Source organism: Poecilia formosa, unplaced genomic scaffold (genome assembly GCF_000485575.1).
Source record: "Poecilia formosa unplaced genomic scaffold, Poecilia_formosa-5.1.2 Scaffold26, whole genome shotgun sequence".
Taxonomy (NCBI): domain Eukaryota; kingdom Metazoa; phylum Chordata; class Actinopteri; order Cyprinodontiformes; family Poeciliidae; genus Poecilia; species Poecilia formosa.
In genome coordinates, this window is record NW_006799965.1 from 3,596,552 (window position 1) to 3,616,567 (window position 20,016).

The window sequence follows — 20,016 nt, forward strand, 5'->3', positions numbered from 1 at the left end:
CTGACAGCTATTCTTCTTGTTGGATGAACTGGATTCAAAACAAGTCGGCTGTGTGCAGGACATTGCAGAGAAAATATACCAGCGTGAACCTTTCGCTCAGATCAACAGTCTTACAGCTGAATCAAATATTTCAGTGTCATCTTGTTAAGCTGTTGCTTTAATCTCTTTGATGGGGCTGAGATTTGTTTTCCCCTTGCATCTTTTTACTCTCAAAGGCAGCCTTAAGGTGAACTGTCTCTTATGATTCAGCGCAGCTTATCTGCCCCGCCTGCTGTGATGGCAGAGGCCAGCAACACTTCTGACAGCAACAGTTTGAATGTTTGCTGTTTTAGCGTGACACGGCTGAACTTCGCCTCACTCCTCGCCTTTTCTCGTGGACCTTGGCGCTCCGCTTCCTCTGATCACTTCTCTCCCACCTCATAGGTGGTGATTAGCCTGACTCCTGTGACACTCAGAAAAGTATCTGCCCTTAAGCAGTTGTGCCGCTACCCGCATCCCTCGCCCTCGTCCGTGCTCTTCCTCACTTCGTGGACCATTCTCTGCACTTCCTCCACATTCATCTAGAAAGAAGAGGACGCTCTGCGCCTGCAGTGGCAATTGGGAGGATTAGTGGTGTGTGAGGGACTTTGTCACCAGCTTTTCCAGGAAATCCAATTACAGACTATCATAAGCCTTACATGTTTCATACTCTGCTGAATCCTCCTTAAAAATGCACACCGCTAAAACCGGAAAGGTCAGTGTTTAGCCTCCATCCTCAGTGTAAACTGTGATGACAGGTGAGCAGGGTGATCAACTTTGAAGGGATGAGACAAGTTCAGTAGCACTCTCTTTTTTTTTCCCCTCTGCATTGCAGCAAATAGTGGACTGCATGAGCCTGCTGAAGAAAAGGTTATTTGCACTCTGTAATAGGATGGGATCTCTGTTTGTGTCATGGCGGAGGTAAAGCGAGGGCCGAAGGGGTGAGGTCTGTTATCTCCTCACACAGACAGTCCTAATTGCATGTGTCAAGGAGATGGCATGCAGAGAATAGGGGCATGCAGAATGTACCAGTGGAGTCTTATCAAACTGATTATTCTGCAGATCGACCACATCGCTTTTGGAGTGGTTTTGTGTTTTTAAATGTTTGAGATGCACCCTTATTCAAACATCTTTCTTTTTTTCTTTATTTGCTGTCTGTGTCATGCAGTGTTTTTAGCCATTTTATACAAAGGCATTACTATAAGACCACAGAGGGGAAAATATCTGTCTGAAGGAGACGGACTTGAGTCACAGAGCCCCTTGAGGATTGCTCAGCAGACGCCTGTACCTGACTGTACCGGCAAAATGGCAGATGGAGAGGCAAAGGAGGCTGACGGCTGAAGGACTGCGAGGCACAAAGCAGGAAAGAGAATAGGAAATGAAGTCTTGTGTGTTGAGATATACATGCACATAGGCTGACCTTTGTGTCTCAATTCCACAGGTCTATTTCACATTCATGGCACATTTTCTGTCTTTTGCAACTCAAAGTGGGAAAACTTTTGATGTGTCGTGGCATTAATCGGGAAAACGAAAGATTTGACACGCAGACAGTGGGCAGACCTAATGCTGGAAATTTTATTATTCACCTAAAGGAAAAGTGCAAGTGTTTGTCTTTTTCTTTATTCAAGCATGAACCATTTACTGAACAGATTGCTTATAGGACCACAGCGACTCAAATAAAAGGAACATTTGTTCCACATCATTTCTTTTGGAAAAGTGATAAAACACCAGATGAGACTTTTTTTTTTTTTTTTTTTTTTTTTAAGTTCAATTAAATAGGCGTCTTGATGTTTCTGGCATGACACTATGTTTTTTTTTTTCTTTCTTCATTTTGTTTTAGCTCATTTTAAAATATAGAAAATAATCAAACTTTGGGCAGAAGGACCAACAGAATGTTTTTGTTTATTTTTATTCTACATTTTATTGATACTCACTGCCAAGAGCTACTTACATTATATGTTATCATAAACAATTAATGATGATGAAGATGATGATGTTGAAAATTGGTACTTACATGCCTGAAAACATGAGATCATAATGTATTATAATCCTGTCTCTCCTCGTACTTCTTTTGATTCTCATGTTACATGTAATGGATAGAAGTACTTTCTTTTCTTTGTTCAGTCAAACAACAGGTGAAAAACAGATTTAAAAGAAATCTTTCTTTAGAAATGAACACAATAGTTGATAGTAGAAGCCAATCTCAAAGCTTTTCTGGCTGTCAGATTTCTACAAATGTATGTTATTTTATTTATTTAGATGACAAGTTAATTTTGCTAAAAACGACACACAATTACGTAGAAGTTGCCCAAAGTACGTTGCAAGTTTGTTTCAACTTTGACAGTAACTATTCCTTCATGTTTTCTGGGCAAAGAAACTGCAGCTTGAAAGCATCACCAGGCCAGACTCTATTGTCCAATATACAGTCACCAGGTAAGCACTCGCATATATGCAAAATAAAAAAAAATAAAAAAATGCAGACACAGATGTGAATACACCAGTGACTTGCTTGTGCTTGTTTTCCAACCCAAACAGCAGATGAGGCACCGAGCGCTGGGAATTCACAACCTGGCAGCTTGAGCATGGGGCAGATGTCAAATCCAGAGTTTCTTGTACAGAGTCGGAGCTTCTGTGAAAAGCAAAGTGAATTTTAGATGTGATCACCTGCAAAACATCTGCTGGCTTTGATTTTATGTTTATTGCCAAAAGTCGAAAGAACAGCGATTTCTAACCGTTAATTGTCGGAATTTAGGCAAGACGAAAAAAAAAAATATATATACATATCAGAAAGTGACCTAAACACAACACTTTTGGATTTTAGATCAAATGTTTGAGTCCAGCCTCCTGCCTGATCCTAACTCTATCTGGGGCAAGCTTAACCCAAAGATCAGACTGTGCATCGTGTGTTTATATGCATGTTGTAAATTTGGCTCTACGTAGAGTAGTTAGTGTAACTAGAAAAAATAAGTAAAAATATAGAAATAAAATACGCAAACACTGCTGAGCATAATACATAAAGTCACTATGCAATTAGAAGGAGTTAGTAGGGATTTTGAAAGACAAACAGGGCCACAGCATCACAGGTCCTCCACCGTACTTAAGATTGTTAAAATTATAAACATGTTTTCTTACAGAACTGCCCCACAGCATGTTGCTGCCACCACCACCACGTGTAAAGTTATTACAGTGTGTGACTTTATTTAACAGTCTCTGCAGTGTTCGTCCATATTGTAATACAACTTTCTGGACATATTTGACTTTGCAAGTAAAAGAGATGGATTATGCAATCAAAGATAGAACTCGGCTTTGCCAGACCTTTTTAATTATAATATTGTGTGACATTTATCCAAAGGCATAATTCATTTGACCTTAACTCAATCAATGCTAAATATAAGTGTCGTCATAATAACAAATTGCTACGTTCCAGAAGGGTACAAGATAATAAAAGCTAAGCTATTCTTTATTCTTAGCATTCCCACACTTTGTCCTGGCCTTTGCACTGGTGTGATTTTTTTGCGGATCAGATCATTCAAAGTTGATTCAGCAGGACTAGGAACAGCTTGCCTTTATCATCTCACGGCATCGCGGCGGTTGAGTACTTCTTGAATCTGGGTCTGCCATTTGAGTTAACAGTTTGAAGCACTTCATGTCTCTGTATGACAAGAGCTGATGCAATCCCCTTGGGCACTTACAAGAGATCTCCTTGTGACAGCGTTCCTCCTTCAGTTCCGAGCAGCAATGGCGGGCCCTGATGTAGGCGAGTTAGATGGGAGCAGCGGGGGAGAGTGGGAGAAACCGGCAGTGAGGCGGACCAGAGGGAGAAAGAGACTGAGACGTTGGCAGAAAATGGAGGAAACGTGAGAAAGGAAGGAGCTGAGCCAAAGCGGGAAAGTGAGAACGTGGATTTTGTGACACAGGCGAGAAACACAGCTAATGCCATACGATCATCGTTGATGTTAACCATTCCTGGCTCCAGTACCAAAGCCTCTTTTGTGCCAGAGAGAGCATTGAGGCCCAATCACCACCAGTCTGAAAAGTTATACATACATTTTTGAAATGAATGCCTTTATTTAATGCGTAATCTGTTTCATGAATAAGCCCAGAGTGCCTGGAAGACGTCACATTTCCCTCTGAACTGGCACACCAGGTCAGCCATCTTAAGTGATGCATTGGAAATGTAACATCCCCGTACGCTACTGAGTGTCCTGATTATAGAAGGGAATGAGGGCGGCACTGTGTGTTTGACCAGTGAACTGGAGATGGGATGCATGGTTTCCTGCTGCAGGAGGAGGGGGGAGGAGAGCCACACTTAGCTGCAGAGAAAGAAAAGGGGAAAAAATAGGATTAAGGAGAACAGAAAAGAGAAGGAGCAGATGAGAGGGATATGTGGTGTGTTGTTTAGCACTCAGTCAAAAACAGGCCTCTGTAATGACTTTGTCTACATGCACATGGTCGTCCGACCTAAATAAAATTAGCCTTATTGAAATTCCAGGTGATGCTCCCGGAATCATATTAGCCGATACATAACTTCTTCAGAGTTGGAGAGCAGCTCGGCTGCCTTCATTTCCAGCCGGACCGTAACATTTATTTCATTCCTATTTAATTGCTAAGAGATGAAACTTGAGGCCAGGGCATTTCTGCACAGCGCCTTCTGCTCCACCACACCGCGCCGCTCAATTTTTTATTTATTTATTTATTTTTGTTTCTGCCGAAGTCCGGCGTGAATCTGCGCTCCACTGATGGGAGCCGAGCGATATTATGGGGGAAACAATCTGAGAGAGGAAGAAAAGTGAGAGGCACTCAGGTGGAGAGAAAGACTGTCAGGCCTGAAGAGGATGTGTGCTTTGGGGGATGACCAGATGGCCAAAAGACAGGAGAGAAAAAAATAAGAGGTCAAATTGGGAGGCGAGGGTAAAGAAGACGAGACAAGAGAGAGATGCTGAAGTGATGGAAGAGAGGAGGGTCAGTGCAGCAGAGGAGGACAACTCTGTTACAAAGTGATAAACGGTGTACATTTCGGAGCATAATAATTCTGATCCATGGCTTTATTTGTTTAAAATATGATAATGCATGAAGCCGGCTTTTTTTTTTTTTCTTACTCAGGGGTTTTGTTTTCATATTAATGAAAGAAGTTTCTGTTCTAGTTCAGTCTTACTTCCTATTTTATTCTATAAATTCACATTAATAGGAAATAAGTGATGCGGCAACTGAATGTAACAACAAAAAGGTACAAAGTTTTCATCTAATAAAAAGCAACCCTTGTTCTCTTTTTTTTTCTTACAAGTATTCATGGTTTTAATAGCCTGCACTTTATCTTTTCCCACTAGCACCGAGTAAAAGCAAATTGGTCATCTTTATTTCCGTGCACCGTTTTTTTTTAATTTAAGCCCACCAGCTTAAGGAAGATTAATTGCTGATTAGATCACATTTTTCAGTATTTAATCGAGATCAGTATCGCTCTTGCTGGGGAAAGTAATGCTACAAAATTACACAGTAAAATTACCTGCTCATACATTCATTGAGATTATCTGCGTGCTACTTCTCGCACCACAATGAATAGTGTTTTGTATGAGTTTTAATTAAAATGCCGTAGCTAGTCGCTTCAACAAAAATGGCTAGCTTTGCTTTTTAGAACCTGTCGAAGCACAAAATCGTTTAGTGATTATCAAAAAACGACTCTAAGATTAAATTAACATTACATCTTCAAGAATCTCAAGGACATCACTAATATCTAATGCACTTTAGATCTCTGATTTTCTAAACAAGAAATGTATAAAAATTTGAATTGCCTTGCAAGAGTATAACCATTTAATGTTCCACTTTTTTTTTCAAGTAATAACTACAAAATTTACTGCATTGGCTTTGGGATATTTCTGTACTAAACCAACATAAATACACTGTAATTGTGTTACAACAAAATTGAAAAAGAAAAAAAGGGATACATAGCTTTTCAAATGTTTTGTAGATAAAACAATATGAAAAGTGTGGCAACTTCTCCACAACTTTCTGTTTGACCCATTTGCTTTGGTCCTTGGTCTTTATGATGTTTGTTTTGCTAATGTTTTCTAATAAACCTTTGAGGCTTTTTCAGAACAACTAGATCACTAAGACTAAATTACGGATGCACTTCAATCTGGATAAACTCAGACACAGAAAAGATAATTAAAGGATTTAATGACAAAATGAATAACAATTCTTTAGAAATGAATAACAGTTCTTTGGCGCTCGGGCCCCGGCAGAAGATTTGAGCGCTGTTTGCCGTGAACTCGGGTGAACATCCCCAACGCTGATTAGGGATGCTCTCCCCCGAGGCCCGACACTGGTGGTGGAGGTCAGGAAGGATGACGTCCTGGAGAGTTGAATGATGCTGGTGGAGAAGGGGGTGGAGGTGGGTTGCGCACACCTGGAGAGCGGCTGCTGGCGTGGGCGTGGATCCTTATAAGCGGAGCTTGATTGATTAATGATTGAACACGCCGGGTCCAGGTCCAGCGCTGGGGTAGGAGGCGGAAAGCATGACGCAGCGATTGGGTGGAGCAGGTGAGGCAGAAGTTTTCCAGCTTGAATTTGCGCATGAGCTCCATTTCATTTGTGATCTTTCAAGATGGTTGGTTGTACTGGATTTAATTTATTGGTATCAGAGTAGATGGTGCTCAATGCAAATGTACGCCACATTCTGTGGATTTTAATTTTTATCATTTTTTTCCCCACTTCACCATTATGAATGAATTTGTGAAGGTCTATGAAATCTCAATACAGTTTGCAGATGTAACCAGATAAAACTGAAAAAGATTTTAAGGTAGCATACCTCTTCACAATATGGCAAAGGTGTAGGTGATAGTAATTACAGTAGAAATGTGAGGCTGTTAAAATATTCGGTGACTAAAGATGATGGTAATAGAGGCTTTTTTTTAAAATTATTATTATTATTTTTACTTGGAAAAAAAATACTAACCAGACATTGCCCGTGCGTGGATAGATCGATTATGCAATAATATAAACAGAAAATGGTTTAGAAATGCTAGAATACAACATGTTTCACAATAAAACATATTTGAACCACTTTGAGGTTGTTTGACATTTAGAATCTCTAATTTTCTAGCTGTACCTGAATGTGTCATGCACCATCTCATTAGCGGAGATTCCTCAGACGCTGCAGGTAGCCGTATGACGTCACGTCCGCTAACTTGTTAGCCTAGCAGTGATGTTGAGTAATTCAGCTAAATGCAGTGAGGTACTGCTTTTTAAAGAAGTGTAACTTTTTTGCCCCCGTCTCTTTTCTCCACTGAGGCTGCATGAGAAACCGTAATGTTCACAGAAAGCCGAGTTGAGTGAGTCCTCTATTTATTTTTGTGTCGTTTTTTTTTTTTTTTAAGTTGCGCTGCAGAGCGTTCTGTACGCATCCGGTCCATAACTAACCAACAGGATTGAGAGAGTGGAGAGCCATAGAAAGTCACTGCAACAACCCTAAATTCAGTTTCCCTAAATGAACAGCAACCTTCCTCCTTCTGTGACATCTAACTAGAACAGAAATGACATAACCTCCACTACAAAAGTCCATAATCCCATAAAGTGTTGCTCAGCGTAGATCATGACCTGCGCACCTTCTGTCAGGACTGAGATAAATTAACATTACATTAACTCAGCCTGTTGGGTAATAATTCAGGCCTGGAGGAATTCCAGTGCTAAAGATACAAGACCATCAGGTTAACACCCACATAAAGCATAAACAATTTACTATCAGTTTCTTGTGTGAGATAAAAATAAACTACTGGGGGCTATCATAGACTAATTTGGAATAATTCTCTTTTTATAGGTAACCCGAGCCATCAACCTGATTACCTGATTAAAAATCCAACACCTTTCAGCGTCTTGTGTGGTCTAATTTCTGGACATCACCAGAAACCAGCTTGCAGCTCCTAAAAGCTGCAAATTGGTCCTGTTAGCAAATCGGTCACAGAAGAAAGCTGTAAATCAGACTAACAAAAACTTAGTATTGCTGATTGTTTCCATGAGTTGGATACTTTGAAGACAATAATGGATTAACATCACTACAAATGAGAAAAAGATTGATGGTTTTCTGCAGACATGTGGTTTTCACTCTGGGGTGTCAACATGAGCCCCACCCAAAGGCTGCAGTGTAGAAACATCAAAGGCAACAACAATAACCAAACATGAGAGAAGTAGAGAATTATAGTTTTATTTTATGCATTTTAAAACATGACAAAGGCAGATCTTTAATGATCAGCTGCTAACACATGTTGGAATCTGGGCAGTCATTGCATGCTATGATAATAGTACATTTGGAATATATTGTTACTGAAAGTGATATTGCAAATAGACTTCGCAAATCTCAAATCATGTTCAAGTTATTTTCAGTGTAAGCCTATTTAGTTAATGACTGAAATGGTAAAATGTTTAATATTTTGAGCGAGGCGTGGTGAAATACACTCGAAGCATCAGTCTGTTATTATCATTGGGGCAAATTATTAGCTTCTAATAAGGCACTAACTTCAACATTATTAGGCACCTGCATTGCAAAACAATATCGTTATTACTTTTTTTGCAGTGCTTACACAGTGCATTAAACAGGGAGCGCCCATTCCCATTGACTGGACATACAATTAAGCAGTGGAAAACTAGCTCCGGGGCCAATGATAGATGGATAACTTTTCTTGCGTCATGGCTGTCTGCCAAGCCATGCTTATCTTGGCAGAAAGCCATTGCCCACGTCAAGCCGCCTCAGCTGGATGAAGGATGCATTTTTATTTTCATTTCCATCCATGCACCTGCTTGTTTGTTAGTTAGCAAAAGCAGTAAAGCCCTGAAGACGGCCGTTTATATGTTTGCTTTTAACTGGAACTTGTCCAGTAGTGATTGAGAGAGAAAAAAACAAGAGCCTTCTGCACCAAGCTTAAAGTGCTCTACTAAAAATCAATATCGCTGCTCCCGTTAATTGTATGTAGTGGTAGAATAACTCTAGTAGGGTCTATAGCGCAACGTATACACATTGCTACAACAACAAGCCCCCTGGTGCTGTATAAGCAGGCACAATTGATGTTCATTAAGGCTGACTCCAAAGGCGGAGGTGCAGCGGCAGATTCTGAAGACAAGATTGTTTACTACCTTCAGCAATAGTTAGGTATGGGTTGCGTAAAAGGAGGAGAGGGTGCAGGCATGTCTTTTGGAAAGAAAACGACCGGAGTTAAGCCCGCAAAACAAAAGCAGAATGCGTCTGTGCAAGATGTCACCTCCGTGAGACAATCTTTATTGAGCTCAGATTATTCAAGACAGCATTGTTCTTGGAATCACAGCAGCCCCCAAAACATTTCCACTAGAATAAGTTCGTCTCAGAGAGGGGATTCAAAGGGTTTCAACAGGGGATTATTTGGTAACGACGTCTGGGCTTGCTCAAAGGTTAACCCTAAAAGCACAGGACAGCTTCAGCCAAGATAAAGGAGTTGCTGGATCTAGACCCGTAGGATAGGTCTTATGTCAGTGCTCGCCCAAATTAAGAGGAAGTGCAGAGGAAGCCGGGTTTCGACTGGGGCTGCAGCTCTCACTGGCTCCCGTTCACTTTGGGAGATTGTCCCTCTCACCCTGCAGCCCTTACCCACAATGCCGCAGTCGGGTTGTTGATTCACTTATCAAGAAGCTTTGTTGTGTGCATGTGCGAGAAAGACAGAGAAAGACAGAGATCAGGAATACTTTGGAAGAGGTCCTTGTCTGAGCAAAGATGGAAAGTGAACAGAATTAAAGGAGATGCGGCAAATCACACCAGTGATGAGATTTCTCATTCGCACAGCAACTCTGCTTAAGAGCCAAATATCTGAGCACCATCATGTTGTTCTTTGCGCATCAGAGGGGGGTTGCACATTCAATCACAAAGGCTGAAAACCCCCACGGGGAGAGAATAAAGAAGTATCGTCAGCCTGATTAGAGGGCATAAAATAAGAACTGTCACCTCTGTGACTGTTTGTTACTAACACCCCCCTATTTAAGGCAGGAGTCGAAGCGATGTCTCACTGTGTAGCCTAACTGAATATCCACCAGGGAATCAGAAACAAATATTTGAAACAGCCATCAAACAGGATTGGATGAAGCCATCCTTCCCCCCCTCCCCTTGTAAACTGAACTGCTGAACTGTAATATTCAAAGTGTTTAAGAGTGATGAGAATGCTTGATTACCCAGCGGGAAAACTGGAGAGTCAATCAGAATATGTTTATGATCGAGCTGGCAACCAAAACACACCTGTAGCTTTTAATATTAGTTTACACCTTAATGGCTTCTGACTTAATGGAAGCTGTTCAAGCCTAGCAATTTATGCTGTCTCACTAGAGTGCAAGATGAATACGCAAACTGTTTTTTTTGTGGCCTCTGAAGAAATGCCAGAAGCTCTTTCTGACAAAGAAAATGGATCATTTTACTGAGCTGCACAGTTCCGGGATTGTCTGAGTTTTTTTTTTTTTTTTTTTTTTTTTTTTCCCAGACAACGTCAAAACTAATAAACTATTTGTTATGCTCACTCTGAAAGTAAATACCCAATTAAGCATCGTTTTTTAAAAACTTTCTAGGGATTTTTTTTTTTTTTCAAACTCATTTGGCCTGTGTAAAGAAAAAAAAAAGATCTATCTTGGATTTGATGACACTTGTTACATTAAACACTTGCCACAACCTGCCACAACTGACAGCTATTATTTACGAGACTGCTGAAAGTGAAAGTTCACTCCTTGTGTTTTTTTTTTTGTTTTTTTTTTACTGGAGGTGAAAAGGGTTGACGTTCGCAGCTCTTTTGGAGGGAGCCGACTGAAGCGGGGACAGGAAGCAGCAGCGCTCACAGCTGCTGTGAATACCGCAGCGACTTGTTCACTTTGGATGAGGGAGCAGAGAGATAACTGCTGGGAGCTTCGAGCTGGAGCTGGAAGCTTTCACTGAATGTTGTGACGTTTCTATCCGCTGCCTGCCACTTTCCCAACATACAAGCTGCAGCCTTTATCAGCAGATCCTGTGGGAAAGCGGGCTGTCTTTTTGGACGCAGTGCACTGATTTGGACGTCACCAGATGACTAACATTTACCATATCCTACAGTGACATTTATCTTTTGACCTCCGTTTTCTATACACCAGTGCTTGAAATTGCATTGCGTATTTAAACATTTAAGAAATTGTTGTTGTTTTTATTATTATTATTTTTATGAAATTGCCTAAAGTTTTATATCTTTTTATGGTTACAGAATTCACTTACAAATGTTAATCTTCAAAACTATATTGCATTGTCTTAGAGTGACAGTTTGGTACTGTCATTTCCAGGCTGATTTATGAAATGTTTTATTCATCAAACGGTCGTCGTGAGTTTTTAGTCTTTTCAGCCAAGATTCTTCAAGTCCTTGCGGCGTAATGATGAATGCTTTCTTTAGAAAATCTCATAAAGTAAAAATGAAAATAAAATCAGATATTACTCATCTTATTGACATCATCTGTGGCACTGATTCTTGTTTAATTACAAAAAGGTTCATCGGCACTCTTTAGGGATTATAATGCTCTGCAGAAAAAGTATTCTCAATTCTCTGTGTGTCACATTTTTACATAGCCACATGTTTCATTTATAGTACAGGGATTTCATGTGATAATAATTCCCTGTTTTTAGTTCTATCCATTTTCTCTTTTCTCTGGCCAGCAAAAAAAAAGACAAACCCATATCCGTTTTTAGAGTAGGGAGGGAGTGTTTATCACTGTTTTTTTGCCACATATACTATGTTGAATTAAGACCAAAACAGTAAAACTTATGTTAGCTATTAAGTCATAATGTTTCCACTTTTACAAAGTGAATGAAGCAGTGTTTTCTCACACAATCCAGCTTTAAATGTCATTCTCTGAGGCTTTCAGAAAACAATGAACTACAGGCGATGTCTATTCACTGAATGGTGAATTTTATTTGCGGTCACAAAGTAAAGGGGATTACAAATGTGCAACATTTTTTCTTTTTTTTTATCAAAAATGTTGAAAATAATTTTCCATCTGCTTTGCAATTATGTACTACTTTGTATTGGTCTGTCACATAAATTTCCAATATAACATGTTGAAATTTGTGGGTGGGATGTGAGAAATGATTAAAAAAAAACAAATCAAGAGGCATAAATACTTTTTCAAGACACTGTAGATTGTCACATGCACCCTGAAAGACATTAAATAGAAAATAAGGAAAATGTCACAGCTCGATGTTGTGAGCATCTACATTTGTGTGTTTATTTACTTCCATTCTTTTCATTAGTCGTCTCTGAGTTATCAAGCGCACAAAGAGCATTTACATGCAGATGACCCCTTTTTTTTCAGTCTGCTGTGTGTTTGCCACATAAAGAACGATTCCAGCCTGAAGTGTCGACGCTCAAGCTCACAAAAGTGAAAACATGCTGACGCGTGTCCTCTTGCGCTTTGCTGTCCCTGCAGTTTGCTCCCAGTTCTCCCGCGGGGTGTACGCCATCTTCGGATTCTACGACAAGAAGTCCATGAACACCTTGACCTCCTTCTGCGGCGCTCTGCACACCTCCTTTGTCACGCCCAGTTACCCCACCGATAACGAGGTGCAGTTTGTCATCCAGATGCGGCCGACCCTGAGGGGCGCTGTGCTCAGCCTGCTCTCCTACTACAAGTGGCAGAAGTTTGTTTACCTCTATGACACCGATCGAGGTAAGTTGAAGAGTCTTGAGCCGGGCTCATACGGACTGAATTACAGCGGAGAACTGTGTTGCAGTGACTCCATAAAGCTAGTGCGTAGCAGGATAATGGAAAGTTTAAATTTGCTCTGTAATACCTCATGGGAGCCTTATGAAGAGTTGCACTGTTATAACTCTCTAATAGAATATTTTGGTGTTATGAAAATATAAAATGCATTCACTTGCAAACCATCACCCTTGTAATACTCTACCCCTCTAAAAGCAATAGCACTTTTATGAGCTATAGCATTTGAATCCGTCTAACAGTTGACTGGTTGATGCCAGTTAATCTCCTCTTTAATCGTGTTGTTGATATTGGCTCGTCTTTCAACTGAAATGAGGATGTCACAGCTGCTACTAAAGTGTTTCCAACCGAAGTCAGACTCTCCGGCGGCCTGCGGGAGTCGTTCACTGTGTTGCTTCAATGGGGGTCTCTGTGCAAGTTCCCAGATTGCCTTGCATTGTGGATGCTGTGTACATGACAACCTGTCAACACAGGAAAGTGTTAATTTGTTGGATTTCTAATGTCAGGCGGGGAAATGAGCTCATTATCTCTCAGTAGAAAGACGATCCTCTCCTCCTACAGTAGCTTCAATTTGTTCAAACATCACCTTGCCGGGGGGAGAGGGAGATTTCCAGGAGATGACAGACGAAGTCAAAATATCTCTTCCTCTTTGTAGGCGTGCCAGAAACAGTGTTTTCCTGGGAACGTGCATTGTGAAGTGGGGTTGCTATATTTAGTCATTATAGAGAAAAGCCCTGACCAGCAGAGCCAGTGCTGTGAAAAAGTATTTATTCTTTTAGCTTTTTTTTTGTCACGTTTTAAGACCATGAAGAAATTTTCACGAACAGTTTAAAATAAATTTAAACACAAGGAGATCATATTTTAAGACCTCTAAAGGCTTATTTATGTTGTCATAGATGTTATTTTTGAATATTTTGTTGATTCTACAGATCTGGCAGCTTTAGTGAAATTGAACTTAGTTTTCCAAAAGGAATAAAAATGAAAATATATTTTTTTAGCCACAGTAAACAAGTTAACAAGAAGGTGATTACTTTTTCACATGGTGTTAGGCTAGTTGGGACGATTACATTTTCATATATATATAAAACTATCATTTTAATAATTGCTTTTTTGTATTTCCTTGAGTTATCCTTGCCTCATAACAAAACATTTAGGTTTAATAAAAGGCAAGAATGGAAAACACAGAGGCAAATGTTTAAATTTTATACAACCGTTTAATCCCAGCCACATTTCTCTTCCGCATTCTGCCTCCTTACTTGGATCTTTTGAGGTCCAGTTTCACATTCCCACCTTCATCTAAATTCAGGTTTGAGGCAGAGTATGAAGTGGGTTTTCATGCAGAGTCCTCTTTTCCTGGGTCTCCAGGCCTGTACGGTCCACAGCTAGGGGCCTTAATCCTCTGCACAGCCTGTAGATAATGTGTGGTTAATTAGGGTCACTCTGACTAGGACACTCATTGGATCTCCCCTGCGGATGCAAGCAACCCACATGTCCTTCAGAACAACCAAATACTGCTCAGCCCCTGTGCTTCTTCTTTTTTTTTTCTTTTTTTTTATTTTACTTTCTGTAGTGTCTGAAACTTTCTGGGATAGAGCTGGAGTCATATCAGAGGAAAATGGCCTGAAATTCAACACTGCAGGAAGTATTGGAAAGATGGAGAGGTAGTGATGACAAATAGACATGGTCTTTTAAAAAATAACAAAAAAACAAAATGGCAAAAGGGGGCAACAGAGGGAGGTAAAACAAGAAAGAAACAAACAGGAACCAAACACCAATTCAGTCCGGCAATTAAAGCAACAGCAGGCGCCTGTGATTTACAGCCTGTTACCTGTGTACAGACAATTCCCAGCGTAGAGCACATCCGCATGCTGAGGCGCATGCCAAGCCACTTTTACCTCTCTGCTTACAGCCAGCGGTGTAAAACGATCCCTTATTAGTGGGAGGACATTGGCCCCAGGAGGGGATTAAAGTCGTTTATTGATGCACTTCATCCAGCACTTTGGGGGACTTTGACACTTGGCTCATCAAGCAGACAGATGTGTCAGAGAGCCTCTACCTTTGCTTATCAGGTAGTGCAGCTCCCCTGGCATCGTGGACACTGACTGCTGGCCAAAGCAAGAGAGGAGTGACGGGGGGGAAACTGCTTTCAAGGGTGCATGTTTTCCTTTTAGACTCGCTCTGAAGGAAGGGGAAAACTGGCAGACAATTCAATACGCTGTTATTAAATTCTTTCAAATGATTTTTATCTGTTACTCTGATCAGATTTTTCATGCCGACATCTGCACGCTCAAAGAGATGAGATGTGCACTTTGATCCACGACGACAAATTCTAGTTTTTTCAGTCAAATGTTGACTTGATTTGATAAACTAAAACAAAAATAAAACAAAAATATTAGGGAAAGGGCAAGATACCCCCCACACCCCCCAAAACCTGTCTGTTATTCTACTTTTCTGTGTCTGTATTTTAAACTTAAATGGTTTTAAGGGTTAAATTATATAAAGCAAAACATTTAAATCTGGTTAAAACACAGAATCCATATTGATCAGTGTACAACACATATGTTTTACATATTTGGGACACTTGTAATTTTTTTTTAGAGAAACGGGGTAGAGAAAGAAACTGAAGACATGTCGCAAATGTCCTGAGACCGGGAATCGTGAAGTGCAACAATCTCTTAACAATTCTGTTTTCAAAGCTTTGTTGAGATTTTTTAATTAGCCCTGTGATCCTTTTCAAACCTGTTCAAAGCATCAATGCTTCCAATAAAACCGTCCAAAGGTAAAACCTAGAAGTCTCTCATGTCTTGGCCAACCAAGTAAAGGAAGACCCCCTGGAAACTTTACCCTTACTTTATAAACGAGTGAAATAAACAATTTTTAGTTTTATTATCATTTAAATCACAACATTCTTCCCATATGCATAGACCACCATCTTCTTTGCCATTTCATTTACTTTCCCACATTGTGTTTTTTCTGTTTTTATTGGTTTACTGTTTAGACATCAGTACAAGGGGTTCATAAAAAGCTCCGTATGGGCCGACATGCAGAAATTGGTCCTCAAGGTCGCAGTTGCATGATGAAAATCGCATCATTTTGTTCTCGGCCTCATATCGTCCGTCCCGTCTTGTCGCAACCCTCCTGGGAAACTTTTCGTTCTGTGCATGCACAGCTATTGTGTGAATGATCTGAATTTTGTGGCCGTGTTCGTTTATGCGCAAAACAGCCTTGACTGCTCATCTGCCAGAAGCTTTTTCAGCCTGAGAGCCGGATGGCAATTTTCTGAGGCGGTGAGGAAGTATGCACCGTCGGTCCAAAACACCGAGCTCCGCCCGCTCGGTTCTGGTCCTGTGCAGCAGGAGAACGTCCCACTGATGCCTTCTGCTCTCATTTTTTTCCCACAACATGGAAAATAAAATGAGACACTGCAGCTTGTCAACGACTATTTCCTCTTCTTCTGAATTTGTGAACTTCTAATAGTTGTTCCTCTCTGCAATGATTGCTGTGTTTACTATTTAGTTGTAAATCACACAAAACACCATGATGTAGACTGCAGTGGGAGAGGTTTCACAGGAACTCAGCTAGGTTTGTCTTGTGACCCTTTTAGGGTGTGAGCAAAAACCAACGTCCTTTTACGTGGCTTAAAAGTTTCTTTCTTACCTGTTTAGGTGACATTTTCTCCGGGTAAAACATACAATCATCACATTTTAGATGCCATCTTGAATCAAACTACACCTGACAATAATTTAACAACAAAATGAAGGCTTTATGTTAGAGCTTTGCCTTGCTGAGAATGTGAGACTGCACGACTTTAGTTTATTGCCAGGCAGTTTTGCTTTGGTGTTTTGTTTGTCTGATGGAAACGTGGCTTTTGCTTATTCTTTTGAAAATGTTTCTTGAAAAAAATTAATCGGGGAGACGTGTTTAGAAAAATAATTTCCACGTACAAGATCTTCAGAGGGGACAGTGGTGAAAACAACAATAAAAGCTAAATATAACACAGTCCCTTTTCATGAGAGGCTACATTTATGATGTGCTGAACACAAGCATTGAATTAAATAAATAAATACATGAGAATTGCAAATGAGCCTGTGGTCGGGATGTGCAACACTAATCACCTGTTGAAATATATTTTCCTTTTTGCTTTCTAATTTGTGTTTGATAAAAGATTTGATCATCCACAACACTGGCAGCAACTTTGCAATTATTTTCCAAACTCTCCTATTAGAGAGAAAAATACAGAGAGGGGAAAACAGCTGAGTAGTACCAAGAGGTTTTTTATTCAGTCAATAGAAAAGATTAATTACAGCCACACTATTCATTTAGCTCTGTTATTGGACAGGCAAAAAAATGCTTTTAGCCCTCTGTGCCGCGCTTTCAGTCAGAGAGCGATGTCCATACGCTTCAGGCTCGCAAGTATTGGAGAAAAATGATGGGGAAATTTGTATCCTAAATGCCAATATGCGGAAGCATTTTGAAAGCAGATGTCACAAAGGAAGAGCAGCAGCTGAAGCAAATGGAGCTTGCACAGGCGGTGTTACACCGTCGTAATAAGAGACTACTCTCCTCTTATCTGTGGTAATGAATTGACAACCTTCCTTATGTGTGCATGTTAATATGCATGTAGATGGAGGGAGATGAAAGATCCAAAGCAACTATCAGAACCCTCTACTTTGATTAATATCTGAACGAATAAGCAGAAGGAAACTCTTCGAACACACACACACACACTCTCTCTCTACAGATACCCCTGTGAAGGGGAACGCTATTGCCCTGCTCTTACAGTCTGCATCATCATATTTCCCCTTAAAAACTGGAGCGATATGGGATGATCGGGTGAAGGTAGATGGATCCTGCCCTTTCTGTTTTTGCGGTCAGGTATGGGCAGATAATTGCCAGGTCTGTGCAGCAGAGACAGATGATTACAGGCTTTATTGTCTCTCCCAGGCACAATCAACCCTGATTCAGCAATCTCACCTTTTCTTGATTTATGAGTCACTCTCCCTCATTCTTTCCTCCCATCCCCACATCCCCCCATTCTTCTTCTTTATGTGCTTTTAGCTTTCACTTATGTCTTCTCCCTCCCCCCCAAGTGTATGTCTTTGTGTTCACTCTGATTGTTGTTGCACAGCAGTCACAACCTTTCCTTCCTCGACGGCAGCAAAGTGCTTGGAAAAAGATGAATTGCTGTACAAATCACCAGGGGGTCAGAGAATGTGCTGTTTGTTTGACGTCCAAAAACAAATTTGAATTTTCCGGATCACTTAATGTGAATATCAGCGTCGCACAGCTCATAGTAATTTTTGAAGGAACCGGTGCTGAGGTTTTTAAAGCGCTTCTTCCACTGAACATTTTGACAACATTTGTCTTTGCCTCGGCTGCATCCAACTCATTAACTGTCTGTTAAGCTACTACTTACCATAAAACAGGGTCTTTTGTTAACTTCTTAAAGATGTCCTTAACATTCAGCCCCATGCACAAACTCATAATCCTAATCCAACAGCTGCTTATTGGTACAATTAAACTGAACTTAAAGAGCTTTGACTTTACTAGGCAAACAAGTTGCAATACAAGAAAAACACTATTTAAAAGTCTGTCTTCAGGATAGATTCACAAATGAGAAAGAGCAAGGTGGATGTTTGTATGTACCCATCATAGGCACAACTCCATATTGATTTGGCGCTCTTTTTTCAAAATATCAAATAAAATCCCAATTTGCCCACCTCAGATTAGTGAAAAGTGGGTAGTTTCACAGTGCCACGCAGCAGCGAGAGTGTGCTGCACCAAAAATCTGCACCTAAACGCTCAAGTGAAATTTCCGACTGTCTGCCTGGACAAACGAAATGTTTTCAGGTGAAAAGTTTTGGAATAAATCAAGATGAAAGTGTGATCATTTGACTGTGATAATTGAGATGTAAGTTTAGAGAAGTCAAAATAAGTATTATGATGTGATGCTGACTTCTTGAAGATGTGCAACTCTTAAAAGAAGAGCATCATTCAAGTGCATGACTCGTGCAAAAACATCTATACAGATTTTCAATTTACTTTAAAACATAAGTCTTAGCTGCCATGTAAAATAATTTTTCTTCTTATATTATGTCGTGAAAACTTTCCTCCGTTTCTAAAAAAGACCTTTCAGAGGCATTTTCTGGATGAAAAAAAAATATATATTTTTCAAAATCTGGGGCAAATGGCTGGAAACATTCAAACAGATGGATCCCTGCTTGGATAATATTTGTGTCACTCTGAGCATTCACTAAACCTAACTGGGAATTGTTAACACGGTTGCAGTAAAACTAGAGCAACGGCTGCCTCAATGTTACAGCCACATTTCATCTGAGCTTTTAGCAGTTCTCCTCCTTTCATTACTCAAACTACATTAACTTTGAAATTGTAATAATTTAGAAATATAGCAGACTTCACAAAAGTGTTTATGTGGCATCTGTTGACATAAGAGCAAATGCACTAATGATATATTTCTACGACAAACTGCTAAAACATCTTTGTAAGTGTTTAACTACAATTTTAAGATGTATTACATCTTCAATAAGGTTTTTTTTTTCCTTTTAAAAAGCCAAGGCAGAGCTTGAAATAGTCTACGCAGCAGCCTAAGCTTTTGTGGTGAAAAGCTAACACATGGGGAGTTAAATACAGGGCGATCCTGAGAGAAAACCTTTTTAAAGCTGCAAAAGACTTGAGTTTGGGTCGGAGGTTCACCTTCCAATGAGATATGAAAAATCAACATATACCCAAAGCTGCAGTGGCCTGGCTTATACTCAGTCAGGGAGGATGTTAGATTCAATATGCTATTTGTTTATCGCCTCCCAGTCTGTAGATTCATATCTAACATATGTTATAGAACTAAATATGAACATACCCCCAAAACACTTGTCCCCTTAATACAGCAAAAGGTGAATGCACAATGTATTGACTCAGATATAGTTTACAGATGTCCCACTGAAACCACTTTGACATTTGCTGTTGTAATGTAACAAAGCATTAGTTGCCTTTGCAAGGCACCATAATCCTGAATCTTTGGTAACAATGAAGCAGTAAAAATGAAGATCCAGTGTCACAGGCTGAGTCATCGGACAGTGTCCCTGAATTCTGATTACAATGATCTAATTATTCATTTGTTGTTAGAAAAAATATATATATAAAAAAAACATATGTTGCAGCATAGCAAAAAAAAACAAACAAACAAACAAACAAAAAAACCCTTCTATTTGTGCAAAAGCAATAAGCAGTACAGTTAGTAGTTGCAAA

The 20,016-nt window shown here is 40.0% G+C and overlaps 1 protein-coding gene and 1 long non-coding RNA gene across 6 annotated transcripts in view; both read left to right on the forward strand.

Moving 5' to 3' along the window:
- The window catches only part of gria3b (glutamate receptor, ionotropic, AMPA 3b), a 112,511-nt gene that overhangs the window by 21,199 nt on the left and 71,296 nt on the right, over positions 1-20,016 (forward strand). For all 5 annotated transcript variants that reach the window (XM_007548476.2, XM_007548475.2, XM_016669634.1 and 2 more), the window contains exon 3: positions 12,463-12,702. In XM_007548476.2, the coding sequence (XP_007548538.1) occupies positions 12,463-12,702 (240 nt within the window). The remainder of the gene's footprint in view (positions 1-12,462; positions 12,703-20,016) is intronic.
- LOC103135644 (uncharacterized) lies at positions 2,391-2,789 on the forward strand. The gene is made up of 2 exons (XR_001661669.1): positions 2,391-2,451; positions 2,554-2,789. It is a non-coding gene; the product is annotated as an uncharacterized LOC103135644 (long non-coding RNA).